The following is a 21,403-nucleotide window of genomic DNA, read 5'->3' as shown; positions in this document are numbered from 1 at the left end:
TGTTCCTGACACCACATTTTACACTTCTTGATGTTGGCCGTCATCACTAATGGTTTCAGTATAGCAGCTTGTCCATGAATATTCACTTTATGGAGTTCTCAGTGGAAAGTGTCAATAGATATGGGGTCTCAAAGATTTCTATTGAGCTCTGCAGTCACTTTAGCCACCAAAGTTTTGTATAGTTGACACAATTCATGTTAGCATATGACGATCGCTGTCATTTAATTCTGATATGCAGCCACTACTATGCTCACACTATGATGTCTTTCCATGTTTTGTGTAGGTTGTCATGACTGTTGAAACAGTTGCTCTTTAAACGTTCAATAAATTGGCTGTCTTCATTACTGGCACTCCAGTTATTCGGGCCCCCATAATCCTCCCTCTTTGGAAATCTGTAGGTCTTTCATTGCATGGTGACCTCAGCCTCCGAATGCTAACACAAAGTGTGCACTACTCGTAAACAGCCTGCACTGATGCCTAGTGCGTACTGAATATGCACACTCCAGCAAGACAGGTACCTTACCTATGTTGTTGACAGTCAAACACAACCTTCCCACTACTACCACTGTTCACATTATTTTGCCTACCCCTTGTAATGTTGGAACTGCCAAGTCACCCATGACACAATCTTTGATTGTAAAGGGGCATTTTATGTGATGATAAAAATTTGATTCACACACACAAAAATTTGATTGTGTTCTTTGTCGGAGCACATGTGCTGAAATTTGGTAATGATGTGTGTGTACACACACACACACACACACACACACACACACACACACACAGGTGGGCTGTTGGGCAGGGATGTTGCAACTGAGAGAGAGAGAGAGAGAGAGTAGAGAGGACCGGGGGAGGGGGGGGGGGGGGGGAGAGTTTGCAAGCCCATAGTTTTGAGATTTGGTTCAGATCAGTGGAGCAGGGTTGGCAGAACCCCCAGAGTTGCCATGTTTTACTAAATAAATGTAAAACAGTAGTGACAAATGAGATGGTATGCTGTCAAGACAAAACATCGAAAACTAACCCTCCCCCCCCCCCCAAAAAAAAAAAAAACCCCCCCTCTCCCCCTCCCTCCCTCTGTCCTCCCTCCTCCTCCTCCTCCCTTTAGCAGTAATGCAAAAAGAAATATTTGCAATTCACTAACTTAAATTTTCACAGGACAAGTTCATATCAGTCTCTTTCTGAGCAGTATATCTAGCTGTTAATTCATGGACTTTGTTTGTGTGTCTATATATATATATAATAGAAGGAAACATTCCCTGTGGGAAAAATTATATATAAAAACAAAGATGAGGTGACTTACCGAACGAAAGCGCTGGCAGGTCGATAGACACACAAACAAACACAAACATACACACAAAATTCAAGCTTTCGCAACAAACTGTTGCCTCATCAGGAAAGAGGGAAGGAGAGGGGAAGACGAAAGGAAGTGGGTTTTAAGGGAGAGGGTAAGGAGTCATTCCAGTCCTTTTTTCCCTCTAAGGTAAGTCTTTCCACTCCCGGGATTGGAATGACTCCTTACCCTCTCCCTTAAAACCCACTTCCTTTCATCTTCCCCTCTCCTTCCCTCTTTCCTGATGAGGCAACAGTTTGTTGCGAAAGCTTGAATTTTGTGTGTATGTTTGTGTTTGTTTGTGTGTCTATCGACCTGCCAGCGTTTTTGTTCGGTAAGTCACCTCATCTTTGTATTTATATATAATTTTTCCCACGTGGAATGTTTCCTTCCATTATATATATATATATATATATATATATATATATATATATATATATATATATATATATATATATATATATAAATTGTTTATTGCAGCCAAATATTTGCATATTATATTAAAATGGCTATAACAGTTTCTGGTTGTCATCCATTTTCAATATAAAAATGCTCACTGCTACTCTCATAGTCACACGGCAAAAATGGTCGATTCTGTCATCTCTAAACAGAACATCCCTTCCAATCACTGTAACACCTTGATATAATTCTGTGATAACAATTTGTTTAGAGTCTACTACGAATGCATATGCATAGCCGCTTAGCAATCAAAGAACATCACCTTCACCTAACATTTGTTTTTCTTTGGGCAAAGTAAGTTTCCCCTGCACGCTCTTATGGAAGTGTCTTTTTTGCGACTTAAGTTGTTCCTGATTAAACCCTCCTCCCTCCTCCTCCTGTTAATCCCCCCCTCTCCCCCTCCCTCCCTCTGTCCTTCCTCCTCCTCCTCCTCCCTTTAGCAGTAATGCAAAAAGAAATATTTGCAATTCACTAACTTAAATTTTCACAGGACAAGTTCATATCAGTCTCTTTCTGAGCAGTATACCTAGCTGTTAATTCATGGACTTTGTTTAACACCATATGAACTCTTTCTCCACTGTAGCTGACTGTTGGTGTAGAAAGTCATCTAGACCCCACACCTTCACTGACCTATGCACTAGCCTCTTCACAATGCATGATTTTCTCCTTGCACTACAGACAATTCATGGTGCCCTCTCTGTGTGCTTGGTTAAGCATAGGAAATGTTTTCACAAAGTTTGTTATGTAGTATGCAGTACTTACAGACACACACACACTTCAAATGCTTGAATAGCACACAATGTATTGAATTTAAATTACGAAAAGAAAAAATAACACACAGCAGCACATGAAGCAGAAAAAAGGAAATATAAACCTCAAAAAATATGACTGGAAGAAAGTGCAAAGTGGCACACCAGGAATGGTTAGAAGGGAAATATAAAGCTGTAGAAGCAAGCATGACTATAAGAAAGGTAGATGCCATATATAGAAAAATTTGTGAAACCTTTGGAGAAAAGTAAAGCTGAGATGGCAAACCAGAGATGGGAAAGCTGAAAAGTAGAAAGGAAATTACCAAAGGGGCCATACAAAAGAAATAAGCATGAAGACAATATTATGGAAAGGCATGAAGAAGCAGCCAAAGAGGACAAGGAAGAAATGAAACTGTGAGAATAATTTGATGGATAATTTAAAGATCTACCTTGAAACAAAGCACCAGAAGCACCAGGGGTATACAACATTCCCTGGGAATTACAGAGATCCTTGGTAAAGAACATATATATATATATATATATATATATATATATATATATATATATATATATATATATATATATATAGTTATAATAGAGGGAAACATTCCACGTAGGAAATATATATCTAAAAACAAAGATGATGTGACTTACCAAATGAAAGTGCTGGCAGGTCGACAGACACACAAACAAACACAAACATACACACAAAATTCAAGCTTTCGCAACAAACTGTTGCCTCATCAGGAAAGAGGGAAGGAGAGGGGAAGACGAAAGGAAGTGGGTTTTAAAGGAGAGGGTAAGGAGTCATTCCAATCCCGGGAGCGGAAAGACTTACCTTAGGGGGAAAAAAGGACAGGTATACACTCGCACACACGCACATATCCATCCACACATACAGACACAAGCAGACATATTTAAAGACAAAGAGTTTGGGCAGAGATGTCAGTCGAGGCAGAAGTGTAGAGGCAAAGAAGTTGTTGAAAGACAGGTGAGGTATGAGTGGCGGCAACTTGAAATTAGCGGAGATTGAGGCCTGGCGGATGACGAGAAGAGAGGATATACTGAAGGGCAAGTTCCCATCTCCGGAGTTCGGATAGGTTGGTGTTGGTGGGAAGTATCCAGATAACCCGGACGGTGTAACACTGTGCCAAGATGTGCTGGCCGTGCACCAAGGCATGTTTAGCCACAGGGTGATCCTCATTACCAACAAACACTGTCTGCCTGTGTCCATTCATGCGAATGGACAGTTTGTTGCTGGTCATTCCCACATAGAATGCGTCACAGTGTAGGCAGGTCAGTTGGTAGATCACGTGGGTGCTTTCACACGTGGCTCTGCCTTTGATCGTGTACACCTTCCGGGTTACAGGACTGGAGTAGGTGGTGGTGGGAGGGTGCATGGGACAGGTTTTACACCGGGGGCGGTTACAAGGGTAGGAGCCAGAGGGTAGGGAAGGTGGTTTGGGGATTTCATAGGGATGAACTAAGAGGTTACGAAGGTTAGGTGGACGGCGGAAAGACACTCTTGGTGGAGTGGGGAGGATTTCATGAAGGATGGATCTCATTTCTGGGCAGGATTTTTGGAAGTCGTATCCCTGCTGGAGAGCCACATTCAGAATCTGATCCAGTCCCGGAAAGTATCCTGTCACAAGTGGGGCACTTTTGTGGTTCTTCTGTGGGAGGTTCTGGGTTTGAGAGGATGAGGAAGTTGCTCTGGTTATTTGCTTCTGTACCAGGTCGGGAGGGTAGTTGCGGGATGCGAAAGCTGTTGTCAGGTTGTTGGTGTAATGCTTCAGGGATTCCGGACTGGAGCAGATTCGTTTGCCACGAAGACCTAGGCTGTAGGGAAGGGACCGTTTGATGTGGAATGGGTGGCAGCTGTCGTAATGGAGGTACTGTTGCTTGTTGGTGGGTTTGATGTGGACGGACGTGTGAAGCTGGCCATTGGACAGGTGGAGGTCAACATCAAGGAAAGTGGCATGGGATTTGGAGTAGGACCAGGTGAATCTGATGGAACCAAAGGAGTTGAGGTTGGAGAGGAAATTCTGGAGTTCTTCTTCACTGTGAGTCCAGATCATGAAGATGTCATCAATAAATCTGTACCAAACTTTGGGTTGGCAGGCCTGGGTAACCAAGAAGACTTCCTCTAAGCGACCCATGAATAGGTTGGCGTACGAAGGGGCCATCCTGGTACCCATGGCTGTTCCCTTTAATTGCTGGTATGTCTGGCCTTCAAAAGTGAAGAAGTTGTGGGTCAGGATGAAGCTGGCTAAGGTAATGAGGAAAGAGGTTTTGGGTAGGGTGGCAGGTGATCGGCGTGAAAGGAAGTGCTCCATTGCAGCGAGGCCCTGGACGTGCGGGATATTTGTGTATAAGGAAGTGGCATCAATGGTTACAAGGATGGTTTCTGGGGGTAACGGATTGGGTAAGGATTCCAGGCGTTCGAGAAAGTGGTTGGTGTCTTTGATGAAGGATGGGAGACTGCACATAATGGGTTGAAGGTGTTGATCTACGTAGGCAGAGATACGTTCTGTGGGGGCTTGGTAACCAGCTACAATGGGACGGCCAGGATGATTGGGTTTGTGAATTTTAGGAAGAAGGTAGAAGGTAGGGGTGCGGGGTGTCGGTGGGGTCAGGAGGTTGATGGAGTCAGGTGAAAGGTTTTGTAGGGGGCCTAAGGTTCTGAGGATTCCCTGAAGCTCCGCCTGGACATCAGGAATGGGATTACCTTGGCAAACTTTGTATGTGGTGTTGTCCGAAAGCTGACGCAGTCCCTCAGCCACATACTCCCGACGATCAAGTACCACGGTCGTGGAACCCTTGTCCGCCGGAAGAATGATGATGGACCGGTCAGCCTTCAGATCACGGATAGCCTGGGCCTCAGCAGGAATCTTTGACGAGGGCTGTTTGGTTGAATCTGGGAGTGGGGCTGAAGGTGAGGCCTTTGGATAGGACAGAGGTTTCAGATTGGGAGAGAGGTTTGGAGGAAAGGTTAACTACTGAATTAGGGTGTTGTGGTGCCAGATTGTGTTGCTTGGAATTTTGAGGTTTTGGAGGGAGTGGAGCTGGAAGTGGGAGACTGAGTAGATGGGAGAGACTGGGTTTGTGTGCAATGAGAGGTGGTTGAGGTTTGCTGGAAAGGTTGTGAAGGGTGAGTGAGTTGCCTTTCCGGAGGTGGGAAACCAGGAGATTGGATAGTTTTTTGAGGTGAAGGGTGGCATGCTGCTCTAATTTGCGGTTGGCCTGTAGGAGGATGCTCTGAATAGCCGGTGTGGATGTGGGAGAGGAAAGATTGAGGACTTTTATTAAGGATAGGAGTTGACGGGTGTGTTCATTGGCTGAGTTGATGTGTAGGTGAAGGATTAGGTGGGTGAGGGCAGTGGATTGTTCAGTTTGGAACTGGTATAGGGACTGATGGAAAGAAGGGTTGCAGCCAGAGATGGGAACTTTAAGTGTGAGGCCTTTGGGGGTTATGCCAAATGTCAGACAAGCCTGAGAAAATAAAATATGCGAGCGTAATCTGGCTAGGGTGAAGGCATGTTTGCGGAGGGAATGTAAATAAAACTTAATGGGGTCGTTGTGGGGGTGTTGTGAGGGTGACATGGTATACCATGTCACCCTCACAACACCCCCACAACGACCCCATTAAGTTTTATTTACATTCCCTCCGCAAACATGCCTTCACCCTAGCCAGATTACGCTCGCATATTTTATTTTCTCAGGCTTGTCTGACATTTGGCATAACCCCCAAAGGCCTCACACTTAAAGTTCCCATCTCTGGCTGCAACCCTTCTTTCCATCAGTCCCTATACCAGTTCCAAACTGAACAATCCACTGCCCTCACCCACCTAATCCTTCACCTACACATCAACTCAGCCAATGAACACACCCGTCAACTCCTATCCTTAATAAAAGTCCTCAATCTTTCCTCTCCCACATCCACACCGGCTATTCAGAGCATCCTCCTACAGGCCAACCGCAAATTAGAGCAGCATGCCACCCTTCACCTCAAAAAACTATCCAATCTCCTGGTTTCCCACCTCCGGAAAGGCAACTCACTCACCCTTCACAACCTTTCCAGCAAACCTCAACCACCTCTCATTGCACACAAACCCAGTCTCTCCCATCTACTCAGTCTCCCACTTCCAGCTCCACTCCCTCCAAAACCTCAAAATTCCAAGCAACACAATCTGGCACCACAACACCCTAATTCAGTAGTTAACCTTTCCTCCAAACCTCTCTCCCAATCTGAAACCTCTGTCCTATCCAAAGGCCTCACCTTCAGCCCCACTCCCAGATTCAACCAAACAGCCCTCGTCAAAGATTTATAATACTGTCCTACACTCGTACTCTCTGCTGGAAGTATCACTTTGCCACGAAGAAAAATGATCCTAATCCTACCCCTAATGATCCAACTCCCCAAGACACTATCCAAATTGAACCCTGCCTGGAACAGTTCCGTCCTCCGTCACAGCGGGACCCACCTCCTCTTCCTCAAAATCACCCTCTCCAAACCTTCCAGGAATTTCTGACTTCCAGCCTTGCCTCCCAATCCTTCTTAAAAAACCTTAATCCTACTCCCAACATCACCACTGCTGAAGCCCAGGCTATCCGTGATCTGAAGGCTGACCGGTCCATCATCATTCTTCCGGCGGACAAGGGTTCCACGACCGTGGTACTTGATCGTCGGGAGTATGTGGCTGAGGGACTGCGTCAGCTTTCGGACAACACCACATACAAAGTTTGCCAAGGTAATCCCATTCCTGATGTCCAGGCGGAGCTTCAGGGAATCCTCAGAACCTTAGGCCCCCTACAAAACCTTTCACCTGACTCCATCAACCTCCTGACCCCACCGACACCCCGCACCCCTACCTTCTACCTTCTTCCTAAAATTCACAAACCCAATCATCCTGGCCGTCCCATTGTAGCTGGTTACCAAGCCCCCACAGAACGTATCTCTGCCTACGTAGATCAACACCTTCAACCCATTATGTGCAGTCTCCCATCCTTCATCAAAGACACCAACCACTTTCTCGAACGCCTGGAATCCTTACCCAATCCGTTACCCCCAGAAACCATCCTTGTAACCATTGATGCCACTTCCTTATACACAAATATCCCGCACGTCCAGGGCCTCGCTGCAATGGAGCACTTCCTTTCACGCCGATCACCTGCCACCCTACCCAAAACCTCTTTCCTCATTACCTTAGCCAGCTTCATCCTGACCCACAACTTCTTCACTTTTGAAGGCCAGACATACCAGCAATTAAAGGGAACAGCCATGGGTACCAGGATGGCCCCTTCGTACGCCAACCTATTCATGGGTCGCTTAGAGGAAGTCTTCTTGGTTACCCAGGCCTGCCAACCCAAAGTTTGGTACAGATTTATTGATGACATCTTCATGATCTGGACTCACAGTGAAGAAGAACTCCAGAATTTCCTCTCCAACCTCAACTCCTTTGGTTCCATCAGATTCACCTGGTCCTACTCCAAATCCCATGCCACTTTCCTTGATGTTGACCTCCACCTGTCCAATGGCCAGCTTCACACGTCCGTCCACATCAAACCCACCAACAAGCAACAGTACCTCCATTACGACAGCTGCCACCCATTCCACATCAAACGGTCCCTTCCCTACAGCCTAGGTCTTCGTGGCAAACGAATCTGCTCCAGTCCGGAATCCCTGAAGCATTACACCAACAACCTGACAACAGCTTTCGCATCCCGCAACTACCCTCCCGACCTGGTACAGAAGCAAATAACCAGAGCAACTTCCTCATCCTCTCAAACCCAGAACCTCCCACAGAAGAACCACAAAAGTGCCCCACTTGTGACAGGATACTTTCCGGGACTGGATCAGATTCTGAATGTGGCTCTCCAGCAGGGATACGACTTCCAAAAATCCTGCCCAGAAATGAGATCCATCCTTCATGAAATCCTCCCCACTCCACCAAGAGTGTCTTTCCGCCGTCCACCTAACCTTCGTAACCTCTTAGTTCATCCCTATGAAATCCCCAAACCACCTTCCCTACCCTCTGGCTCCTACCCTTGTAACCGCCCCCGGTGTAAAACCTGTCCCATGCACCCTCCCACCACCACCTACTCCAGTCCTGTAACCCGGAAGGTGTACACGATCAAAGGCAGAGCCACGTGTGAAAGCACCCACGTGATCTACCAACTGACCTGCCTACACTGTGACGCATTCTATGTGGGAATGACCAGCAACAAACTGTCCATTCGCATGAATGGACACAGGCAGACAGTGTTTGTTGGTAATGAGGATCACCCTGTGGCTAAACATGCCTTGGTGCACGGCCAGCACATCTTGGCACAGTGTTACACCGTCCGGGTTATCTGGATACTTCCCACCAACACCAACCTATCCGAACTCCGGAGATGGGAACTTGCCCTTCAGTATATCCTCTCTTCTCGTCATCCGCCAGGCCTCAATCTCCGCTAATTTCAAGTTGCCGCCACTCATACCTCACCTGTCTTTCAACAACTTCTTTGCCTCTACACTTCTGCCTCGACTGACATCTCTGCCCAAACTCTTTGTCTTTAAATATGTCTGCTTGTGTCTGTATGTGTGGATGGATATGTGCGTGTGTGCGAGTGTATACCTGTCCTTTTTTCCCCCTAAGGTAAGTCTTTCCGCTCCCGGGATTGGAATGACTCCTTACCCTCTCCTTTAAAACCCACTTCCTTTCGTCTTCCCCTCTCCTTCCCTCTTTCCTGATGAGGCAACAGTTTGTTGCGAAAGCTTGAATTTTGTGTGTATGTTTGTGTTTGTTTGTGTGTCTGTCGACCTGCCAGCACTTTCATTTGGTAAGTCACATCATATATATATATATATATATAAAAAACAAAGATGAGGTGACTTACCGAACAAAAGCGCTGGCAGGTCGATAGATACACAAACAAACACAAACATACACACAAAATTCAAGCTTCCGCAACAAACTGTTGCCTCATCAGGAAAGAGGGAAGGAGAGGGGAAGACGAAAGGAAGTGGGTTCTAAGGGAGAGGGTAAGGAGTCATTCCAATCCCGGGAGCGGAAAGACTTACCTTAGGGGGAAAAAAGGACAGGTATACACTAGCACACACGCACATATCCATCCACACATACAGACACAAGCAGACATATTTAAAGGCATATGTCTGCTTGTGTCTGTATGTGTGGATGGATATGTGCGTGTGTGCTAGTGTATACCTGTCCTTTTTTCCCCCTAAGGTAAGTCTTTCCGCTCCCGGGATTAGAATGACTCCTTACCCTCTCCCTTAGAACCCACTTCCTTTCGTCTTCCCCTCTCCTTCCCTCTTTCCTGATGAGGCAACAGTTTGTTGCGGAAGCTTGAATTTTGTGTGTATGTTTGTGTTTGTTTGTGTATCTATCGACCTGCCAGCGCTTTTGTTCGGTAAGTCACCTCATCTTTGTTTTTATATATAATTTTTCCTACGTGGAATGTTTCCTTCCATTATATATATATATATATATATATATACATCTAAAAAGAAAGATGATGAAACTTACCAGACAAAAGCGCTGGCAGGTCGATAGACACACAAACAAACACAAACATACACACAAAATTCTAGCTTTCGCAACCAATGGTTGCCTCGTCAGGAAAGAGGGAAGGAGAAGGAAAGACAAAGGGATATGGGTTTTAAGGGAGAGGGTAAGGAGTCATTCCAATCCCGGGAGCGGAAACAACATGTGCATGCTGAGAACAATTAGTTTTGGCAGTAGACATATTATTCATATGTAGTGGAGCACCAGATAAGAACAAATACTAATAGAAATGTATTCTCTGTTCATTTTTATAAGTATATCCAGAGGCAAATTTTAGTGTTATCTGAAATAACTGTTCATATCTAGTGATGCCAGATGTCAGGCAGTGTAACCAGACAGTCAAAAATCGTGGAATCGAAAAATGTCAGACTACTAATTTGTAACAGATTATAATAAATGGAGAATGATGTCAAGAAGATTAAATAGCGTCTGCAGAAAACAGCATTAAGAGTCAACATGTTATAAGACATTCTTTTTCCTTTAAGTGCCACATTAGCAAAAGCTGGTGTCAAGCTAGGGCATAATCATTTATTTTTTTATCTATTATTTTAACATGGAATTTGTTAACATCAAACATAGAACTAAGTGTCAGGAAGTCTCTTCTGAACAGGTTTGTCTGGAGTGTAGGCATGTTCCATAGATCTACAGTGAGCAAATCCCCCTAGGATGTTGAATATGTTATAAAACAAGAATACATAATAATTACATATAAAATTGAGATATGCTCAAATCACATGTGGAATGGTCCAATGAAGTCATATTAATGAACACTCACACTATTTGATATTATTAATAATATATACACAGCTATTAGTTCTATTATGAAATTTCTCAAGCTTAGTGAACTTTATTAGTAATTAGACTTCTTAAGGCTATTGTAAAGTTATTGAAAATGTGCGTTTCTGAATAATGGATACCTTTCTGGACCAAGGTAAGTGACTCTAAAGCCACTCAAAGATTATTCTTATTTTTAATATTGATTCTGTGAACTGGGCAGCTGGTTTCAAAAGGAGACATATCATGACAAATTTCACTAAGAAATAAATATATTGGGAAGTAATAGTTCGTATCAGTGTTGCTACACACATGAACCCATCCATGAGAAGCATTTCCGCAAATCTGATGACACAAAAATTTTATAGAAGTTAGATGTTCATACCTGTTCCGTCTAAATCTTCTAGTTCATCACTATGGAACCAACTTGCACCAGAGTTCATGTTTATTAAATCCAGTCTAAGTCTATTTTGTTCATATGCTTGCTTCACACTCACACACACCATCGGATATTCCATTTCAGGTGTAATTATCATTTCAAAAACTGACAGTGGTGATGGCAAAGGGAATTCTGAGTGCTGAAACAAAAGTAAGTCATTATAAAACACCTGAAAAAGTGAGAAGATGGTGCAAATAGGCTCATGCACGTATCCAGCTGAATGCTAAATGGTTCACAATCCAGTGGGGTAAATGTGACTCTTGCCAATGTGCCCTGATGTGTGGATTAAACCACCTGAAGCATTCCATCCATCAAGAAAAGAGGAAGATACTGATGGAAAATTTTAAGTAGATCTCATGTGATAAATACAAGGTCATCATCTCCTTTTCTTCCAAAGAAATACAAGTTAGATTGAAACATTTTCCTGCATCAAATACCATTAGCACTGAATCACTAGCTCAGCTTGAGGAGGACAGTGAAGGAAGAAGACCATGGCTTCATTAAAGGAAATATTCTGCCATTTGCCTGAAGTAATTTGGGGAAACTACATAAAACCTACATCAGGGCTGTGAGGCAAATTACAGCACTAAAATTAAGCAAAATACAATTTCAGAACTTTAAAAGTCTGTACCACCTCACTCAGTGCTTTTTGTTTAATTACATGCTCATTCATAACAACATTAACACTGCTATGTATCTCACAAGCATTCATCACAGTTATCCATCCTACGAAGTTATACATCTAACTGAAGTCAAGAACAGGTAATACCAAATCACCTATGCCCAATTACCACAATGAGAGCAATGTGTGGAAACAAACACTATATTTTGGGATAGCTTGAACCATATGTAGGGAATCATAACACTTCAAAAACCATCATTATAAAAATGCACAATGTAAAACAGAAGAAAATCATGTCACCCACTTCTAAAAAATCAAAGTATACTAGTGATCCTTCACTTTACATCTTTGAAATAATCAATTTGTACAAAAACCCTGATTTATTTGTAATGAATCAATTTCAACACAATTACAACACCAGGAACCAAAATTATTTTTGTTGCTTACTCATCACTTAAAACTTTATGCTCAAACTCCACAGTACATGGGCGTGAAAATTTATAACAAAATTAAAAAGAAAACATGTCTTAATATTAATTTAGAATCGCTGAGAAAATGCTTATAAGACAAACCGGTGTAGAAATTTTGTTATTAAGAGAAGAGTTGGTGAAGGACAATCTGAAAATTGGAGCTGGAGAGAACATGTACTTATGATTAAAGTTTGTTATTTAAAATTATCTATCCAGTACAGTATATTATATTAACAACACCTGTTAAATGTAAATCCATTTTTATGTTTTGATGAGTCACCTGTAAATTAAATCAATGACTTAAAATTGTATGTTGTGAGATAACAAACTTCTATTATATTCCAGTCTGGTCAAGACCAAGGTCGTGAGATAAGCTTAATGTAAATTCAACATTGTTCACCCTGACACTGGCTGATGTTCAAATGAAATAAGATCAGAACTTAAAACACCAAATCAAATGTCAAATCACACAGTATTAGTCGGAAACAAAACTTGTCATTTATGGGCCACAACCTAAAATTTGAAGCCAAACACTGCAGTGTTAAATTATATTTTACATTAGATTACGTTGTTATAAAATTACAATGGAATAATTACTGAATGAAGCTTGCAGTTCAACAAAAACTATGAAAAATACAAATCTTTTTGTATAAAAACATTAGGAAGCTTTACAGTGTAGCCCCATTTATTTAAATTTGTTTTTAAAAACAAAATCTATAAGGTTCAATACATCTCTTCATTCTACAACAACAAAAAAGTTTTCAAACTTATTCTAATAGACAAATTTATAATCCCATGTCAGCAGGAGTTCTTCATTCATGGAAATCAACATTTTTCTTCTGAGACTTCAGTTCCAGAAACGAAACAGAGCTCTATGGCCAAGATCAGAACATTAAGAAGGGTGCTCAACAATTATGAAGACTGTTGTAGTAAGTTCAGATTGACGTATAAGAGCATTGTTGTAATGAGGACCAACTATCGGATTTGATCTTGGCATAGATGATTTTAAGTATTTACTTATTATTGAAAGAAAGGAAGATTATAATTTAATGTCTGATCTGTTACAAGATCACAGGTGACTGAGCAAAAACCTGGATAGATCTACGAAGAGGAATAAAATTGGTCATGTCTTTTTGAAAGGTGATGTTCCTACATTTCACTTTAAATGAGTTTGGTAAACAATAGAGAACCTGAATCTAGATCGCTGTACAGACACTCTAAATCCAGATTGCTGGATTTGTATATGAATTCCATTTCCTCTCTCCCACCTTACATGTAATCCTCCCTGTGCTGTAACTGCTGTATCACCTCACTTACTTCTTCGACTGGAGGTACACCATAAATTGCATACCACTTTACAATTAAAACAAATTTTAACATTCACTATTTGGTGCTGGTGGGAGGGTGAGGAAGAAAAACTTTTGGGGTTTGTGGTAACTACAAAGAAATTTCCCATTTCTTTAAAGTATGCCCAAGCATTACTTGGTAAGGCACACAGTAGCCTATCTCTGCTTGTATCACACAGAAGCAACATTCTTTTCACTGACAATGAAGAAAGTTTGTCTGCAATCCAAACAGTTCATAATGGATAAAGTTATATACAATAAGATCAGGACCACCTGATGTCACAGCAGACTTCTCTGAGCAGCAAGATTTCCTTGCAACTCTAAACTAGTGTCTCTCCATCAGAAAAATTGTACCACTAATATTCTAACCTCCTTTTATGCCACCTCTTGTTGAAAAATGACCAACAATTATGTCAAACTATGCTCTTTTGTACACTGCACAAATGAACAGGTTGAAGCATACACAGAAGCAGGATTTTTCTTGCTCATCTGGAGGCTACAATGTAAATTTTCCAGTACTCTTTTGAGATTACTGTAGTCATCTTCTAATTGCCCAAATAATTACCAGATATGCTTGATCCGAGATCTCACTTATGGGATTTGATTATGAGGAAAAGCTTTTCAACACACAGTAGAACAACTGTAATAACAGCTTTATTGTTTGAGGCCTACTTTAAGAAAATAGTTATAAAGGCTCCTCCACAAAATTTTTGACAAGGCAGTCAAAAAATTGTAATTCACCAACATTCCATCCTCAATAGCTACAAAATCCCACAATTTTCTCAATCCAAGGAGAGCTGCAAACATTTGCTACAGTGCTAATACTCTTACAACAGTATTTAGTGGAAGCAGATATCAGAACACCTGCATCAACAAGGCAGCCATAAAATCATGGCCTACCAACACTTCTTCCTTGACACCTGTCCATAAAAATGATTTTCTTCTGGAGCCAAGGACAACCTGCCACATTCCTGATACACCTACAGAGGCTTTTACTCAACAAATATTATACACCAGACACTGTGGTTTACAACTAAAGCCTAGCCCTGAATGTAGCTGATGTTTTCTGTACAAGAAGATATATGATGCCTGGCAACTGACAAACCACCAAGCATACCCCTTCTCCAACACGTAGGTGAAATACAATGAATTGCACAGATGGAAGATAATAAGCAATAACTCCAGGAGAAGTAAGGAATTTGACAAACTGTGACCTTTCCCATCATTGATGTAATTACATATTCACTCTGACCAATGGTATGAAATAGAGGAAAAACGTTGAACCACGAGGCACACAACATGAGAGACTGAAAGATTAAAAAGGACTGCATGTGCAAGAAAGATTATGATCTGGATTCATACCACACTTAACTATCTGACAGCTAAAATTTTTATGCATAATGCAATTGGACATAAAATAATTAATGTAGCATTTTTTCTCTCAGCAAGATTTAGCAGCTGGAAAGGTGCTGGGCAATTGTTTAAGTTTCTTGTTTCGGCTCCCTATCAGCCTGTTTTCCTTCATGTATTTGTTTCCAACTCCATACATCTGATTGTTGTTGGTTTACCTCAGCAGTATAGTGCCCAAAAATAATCCAAATGGGTGATCGGACAGGAGGGCTACAACACAGTTGGTACCTAAGGTGGGGTCGCACACCAGTACAGAAATTGTTACCCAACTTGAGGCTAACAAAGTAGCTGCTACACTACTACTCTCTAAAATAACTCGATTCAGCTAGTATATTATGAGTGCAGAATATAAGGATGATAATTTCTGTTACGTACAAGAAAATTACAATTTCACACTGTAGAGGCAATTATATTGTTTAAAAAATGGAAACTGTAAAATTTTATATCTCTGCAAAGAAAATACCATTAAAACTGTCTTTCCATTATAAAATTATAACTGTGACCCTGTATGTTATGAATAAAGACATGATTATACTAAAGCTGAATCCTCCAGGGATGTTAACTGCAATAGTAAACAGTAAAAGACATTGTATAAAAAATATTTTAAAAAACATAACGAAACTGGTGACATGTGGCCAAAATATGAAAAACCAAATGTTAACCAACCAAGACATACCAATTTTGTGAGGGAGACAATACAAACATGATAGCTAACATCAGTAAAATGCAGATTACCTTTAACAACATAAATTTATTCAGTGGATCATACCACTGCATCAGAAATATTCCTGTAGGCATTGCTCCACAAAGATATTTGTACCCGTTATATGGATTCCTGCCCACACAGCATTTTGTACATCCTTTTGTATCTGGAACTTTTGTTGTTAATGCAAACTTGCGTGGGACTAGTTTCTCTGGGATTTTGTTCATATGTAGAGAAAACCTGTGTGTTTGTTTGCTCTGAAGGGCCAGCAAGTCATGACGATATAGTTGTGGTGTTTTACCTATACATTAAAAGAAAGGGAACAAATCAATATTCAGTTCAACTTCTAGTAATATTGTGGTTTACTACATACACAAACAAGGAAGAAACACAAAATTCCAAGAGCAATAAAATGCATTTAGAACAGCAAAGGCTTCATTAAATAATTCTTGAATCATTCATTTGTATTTACACTTATTTTTGTGAAAATCACTTTGCTAAGAAGATTGCACATCACTGAAATGAACTTTATACAACAAATTACATACATGGCAATACACAAATGATCAGCATAAGAGAACTGAACATGATCTCAGATTTCAAGAAAATTCAATATGGGATGAAATGCCTGCTTGCCCTGCTATGAGAAATTCTCAAAGCTGCACAATAAAATCATAGAGGGCACGGATACCTTCCTGCCATTTCTTCCTCCACACCGTCTGAATGTAAATTCACTAAGATTCAACAGTGGTTGTTGGAGGTGCACGAAGAAGTAGTGAAGAGGTGAGGCAAATTTGCAGGCCTGGGATAATAAATATGCGAAATTCCACAAACTAGGTTTGAATATTCTGTCTCATTTGACTGGACATTATCCTGCTGAAATATGGCAAGTTGCCTGAAAGACAGACAGTACCCGGGAATCTAAACCCGTCTTGATGTTGTGGTATACACTGAGACTTCTCTGGATACATAGGAGTCAAAATCAAATTTCATGTCCAACGACACATCAAACATACACAATACACATTTGGCCAAAATCCTGTTACAAAAAGCAGGATATTAAACTGAGGTCAGCATGGAAGTTTCTAACACATATATGGTCATCACTGTAGAATAAGTTGATGTGAGGATCACCTGAAAGCACCATTTTGCCACGTGGAACACTAGCGCCAGAATCATCTGCACTCTCCAGTATCATGTATTTGTGTTTCTACACGACAGTAACCAGTCAGGGGCATGTATACCAATAGTCCAGCCCACAGCTCATGGTGTTCCACTTCCTCACACAAAGCTTTGTACATGTTGAGCAGATCCAGTGTTCAGCCAATACTGTTGATAAAGCTTTGTGGTCTGTTATGATCACGAGGACAAGACGATGGTCATTCCATGCCATGGCCATAGTGTGTAGTCTTGCCCTCACTCTGTACAACCCTCTTCTACCCAAACCCCTTTCCTGGGAACTGATCATTCTCCCTCTCTTGAACTCACACATATGCCTATGATTTGATGCTGGCACTTAACTTTCATGTTTTCACTTCACATAACAATTCTTCATTGAATTGCTTGACGTCTTATGGGCTTTTCTGTCTCGCATGGAAAGGTGTTGATGGGTTTAAATGTATGTCACATCTCTGCAAGATTAAGCATATTGTTCCACAAATCTTCCAAGTTTGGATTCATTCAGGTGGTTTTTTTCTGGTAATTGCAATTTTTGTAAATGTTAGGTGTGTCACTAAAAATAAAGAACCACATACAAACTAAAAAAAAATGTGGAATCAAAGACAAAACCATGATTAAAAATAAAAAGTATAACAGGTCTTGTACTCGAGCTAACACAAATTAGGTTTCAGGTTTCAAGTTTTCTTGTTTGTATGGTTGTTCCAGTGACGCAAAACAAAGCATCCACTGGACACAGAACTATATCAATCACTTTTCCTTCAGTGTAATCTTGCTGTTTGTGTTAAATTGAAAACATTGAGCAATATAATACATTAGGATACTATAGGCCTATGTTAATATATGTTAACAATGTTAAATGATATTTTCTGACATCTGCAACACACTGTGTACCACCAGATCACATGGAATAAATAAATAAATATGTCTGCTTGTGTCTGTATATGTGTGGATGGATATGTGTGTGTGTGCGCGCGAGTGTATACCCGTCCTTTTTTCCCCCTAAGGTAAGTCTTTCCGCTCCCAGGATTGGAATGACTCCTTACCCTCTCCCTTAAAACCCACATACTTTCGTCTTTCCCTCTCCTTCCCTCTTTCCTAATGAGGCAACAGTTTGTTGCGAAAGCTTGAATTTTGTGTGTATGTTTGTGTTTGTTTGTGTGTGTATCGACCTGCCAGCTCTTTCATTTGGTAAGTCACATCATCTTTGTTTTTAGATATATTTTTCCCACGTGGAATGCTTCCCTCTATTATATAAAAAAATATCAAGTGTGACAATGTGATGCATGGGACAACTGCTTTGAAAGTACACAATGAAAGGTGTACAGGGTGTCTATGAAAGTGATAAAGTGCCTGTCACAGTCAATGTGACAGATAGTGAACAGTGTGTTGTTGTTTCCTGGTATAACAAATAATGCTCAAGCAGTGGCAGACAATTTATAACTACAAGCACTTATATAAGAATGTCGTGGGAAAACATTCATTGCAGACAAGACTAACAGTGTGTGTCTCAGCTTTTAGTTTAAGTTACACTGCCAAGCAAGGTAAGAATTTCTGTGAGATGTAAACACTGGAACTCACCAATCTGTTTTCAAATGAGTAATCTGAAGGGCGTTGCATAGAATGGAGATTTGGAGCACAGTTGCTTGCAGTAGACCAAGTACATGATCACTGCTCCCTCCTAAGCACTTTTCACAATGTTGCACTAGCTTTGTCAATTCCTCTGCATAGATGTTATCTGACAGAGAATTGGCAGTGATCTTCAAACCATTTTTCACCAAGTCTTTGGTACAGGCACAATAAGAGGTGATAGTGACTGCATGTGAGGTCATGACTGTACGGTGAGGAGTCTAAAAGTTTTAACAGTCTAGACAGCAGTGTGTGAATGCGCATTGTTATGGAGAATTATCAAGGATGACAGTTTTCCATGGTGGTGACTTTTACAAAATTGTCTGAATAGTGGTGCATCCAACATTTGGAAATTCACTAGCCATAAAATTGATCATCAATCATCATCAGATCAGCATTTTTTTGTCCATTTTTTGCACAATTCAATTGGCTAGGATATTGGAGCTTCCATTCTGCTCAACATCTTGCACATATGTATGGCGACTATTAATGTCTCAACTCCTTTCCTTCACTCATACTGAAGATCAATAAACCAATCACAACTCTTGATGGAAATGAGCAGCTGCAGATCCTTTTTCAAACAAAAAATTACAGCAAACACTTCCAACTGATGGGAGTAAAAATTTTAAAGCCATTGTTGTTTACTATCACCAATAGTGAAATGACAACTGAATTAAAACCATAGCTTCTGTGATTTCATAAATGCTCAACAAATGGCACTGCATTCTCGCAGCTTCGTTCTAAACTGCCAAAATTTAAATATTAGCATTTGACTATTACTTTCCAAATATAGCTCATAAACATGTTATCTGGTTAGAAGAATCAGCTTTCTCCCCATACTGGAATAAGAATCTCCTGAGAGGTCTTAGTCTAAGCTACAGTACGAGCTAGAGGGGACTTTGTAATGATCTAGACATACTTTAACTGTAAGTAGTAGTAACACATAGGGAGGATTACAAGACTTGCTAAGTGGAATGAACTGACAAGGAGACCACACAGCAATTGGAGATTTTGTATTTTTTTATATTTATGGTATGTGAAGTTCAGAACAATCTGTCAAACTGTTTTGATGCAATTCTACAAAATGTTCAAGATAATCGACTTTGAAGTTTTGTGACTATCATTAATACCTAGAAGTGAGGTTGTTTTATCAACAGGCTGTGTGGCTCTGTAGTGGAATGTTTGCCTGACATCTAGGTTGCCCAGGTTTGATTCCCAGACATGGTGAATTTTAAAACAAAGATGCACATTCCAAAAGCATTTCCGAGAAGCATAAAACATAAAGATGAAAAAGAATAATTTGTAATTTTTTTAAATTTAAACAATCATTATTAAGAATCTTTCATAAAAGACTGGTCATTAAGAACTTATATTTGCAATGAAAACTGGATTTTAGTGTATGATATGTAATCATTCAGTGATTATCAGTCTCGAGCACTACTGGAATTGATTTGTTAAGAAAAATTGTAAACCTTTTAGAATATTGTTATTTCCACAGTTGAGAGTCGTAAGCTTGCCTCTGACGTGATTGGAAGTTTCGTATACTAGGTGCAAACAATGTAATTTCGGCTTTGTTAATATGAAAAATCAAAATACTATATGACATACTAAAATTAGAGAAAATCAATGGAAAATGTATTTACGTAAAAAGTTCTGCAACAACAATCTTCCAACTTATTTAGTCCAAACCAACCGTGAGGACACGATGTTCAATTTTCAGCTTCATGAGTAAGACCCCTAGACAAGAAGAACTGGATCCACATCAACATGACAAGCTAAGTAAACTTGCAATTTTATTGTAATCTTCGCTCCTCTCAAATCTTTATAAAAGACTTTGCTTATTAATTACTTGGATGGGGCACTGTTTAATGTAGACAATAGATGTAAGAAGGAAGGAGGCGGGAGATTACAAGCGGATACATTTAATTACAACCAAAACAACATTTGAAACTTCTTGGAACATTAAAACTGTGTACCGGACTGAGACTTGAACTCGGGACCTTTGGCTTTCATGGGCAAGTGCCATAACATTTTCTTTACAAAAAAAGTCAAAATGATATTTACTGTTGGCAACTGAAATCACATAAGTAATTTTTCTTTGGGTTAAATACATTCACACACCAAACAATCTTTGGGAACACCACAAAAAATGGATCTGATAGCTCAAGTAGGAATAGCCAGTATATAACATCCAGAATATGAAAGTTTAAAACAGCTCTCACCTGAAAGGGACATTAGTATGTCCTTAATAACATACATCCATATGGTTCTTCGAGGATACAATTGGTCTATGGCTGCATCATGTAATTCATTCAAGTTCAGGTTGTATATTCCTTCTTCTGCACCTATTAGAATATGTTGGTCTCTTGTATCCGGATGAATCCAACTTGCAGTACAATGTATACGCAATGGACAGCCATTGAACACCTTAGAAAATGAATAAATTATGGAAACTAGAGGCAGAAGGTGATGTTATGTAAATTTCATGAAAATATTATAAAAGGCTACATGGCATTGGAGCACAGCCACTAATTAAGTATTACACAAAAAACATGAAATTTAGAATTACTCTGATTGTAGTAATAAGTACATATTTTCTTCCTAATATGTCAATGGAAAATCCAGATGGAATGTAACAATAGCATGAAACAGATAGTTGCAACTCCCCATATAGCGGAGATGATGAGTTGCAGATAGAAACAACAAAAAGACTGTCAGAAAATGA

At 40.5% G+C, this 21,403-nt stretch overlaps 1 protein-coding gene across 9 annotated transcripts in view; it reads right to left on the bottom strand.

Annotated features, from left to right (window-relative positions):
• Nucleotides 1-21,403, bottom strand: part of LOC124776292 (mitogen-activated protein kinase kinase kinase kinase 5) — a 305,769-nt gene that overhangs the window by 19,497 nt on the left and 264,869 nt on the right. For all 9 annotated transcript variants that reach the window (XM_047251199.1, XM_047251204.1, XM_047251200.1 and 6 more), the window contains 3 exons: nucleotides 20,901-21,105; nucleotides 15,906-16,174; nucleotides 11,269-11,461 (listed from right to left, as the gene is read on the bottom strand). In XM_047251199.1, the coding sequence (XP_047107155.1) occupies nucleotides 11,269-11,461; nucleotides 15,906-16,174; nucleotides 20,901-21,105 (667 nt within the window). The remainder of the gene's footprint in view (nucleotides 1-11,268; nucleotides 11,462-15,905; nucleotides 16,175-20,900; nucleotides 21,106-21,403) is intronic.

Source organism: Schistocerca piceifrons, chromosome 2, assembly GCF_021461385.2.
Source record: "Schistocerca piceifrons isolate TAMUIC-IGC-003096 chromosome 2, iqSchPice1.1, whole genome shotgun sequence".
In the NCBI taxonomy this organism is placed as follows: Eukaryota; Metazoa; Arthropoda; class Insecta; order Orthoptera; family Acrididae; genus Schistocerca; species Schistocerca piceifrons.
The sequence above is the reverse complement of the archived record's forward strand: the minus strand, read 5'-3'. Positions and strand labels throughout refer to the sequence as shown.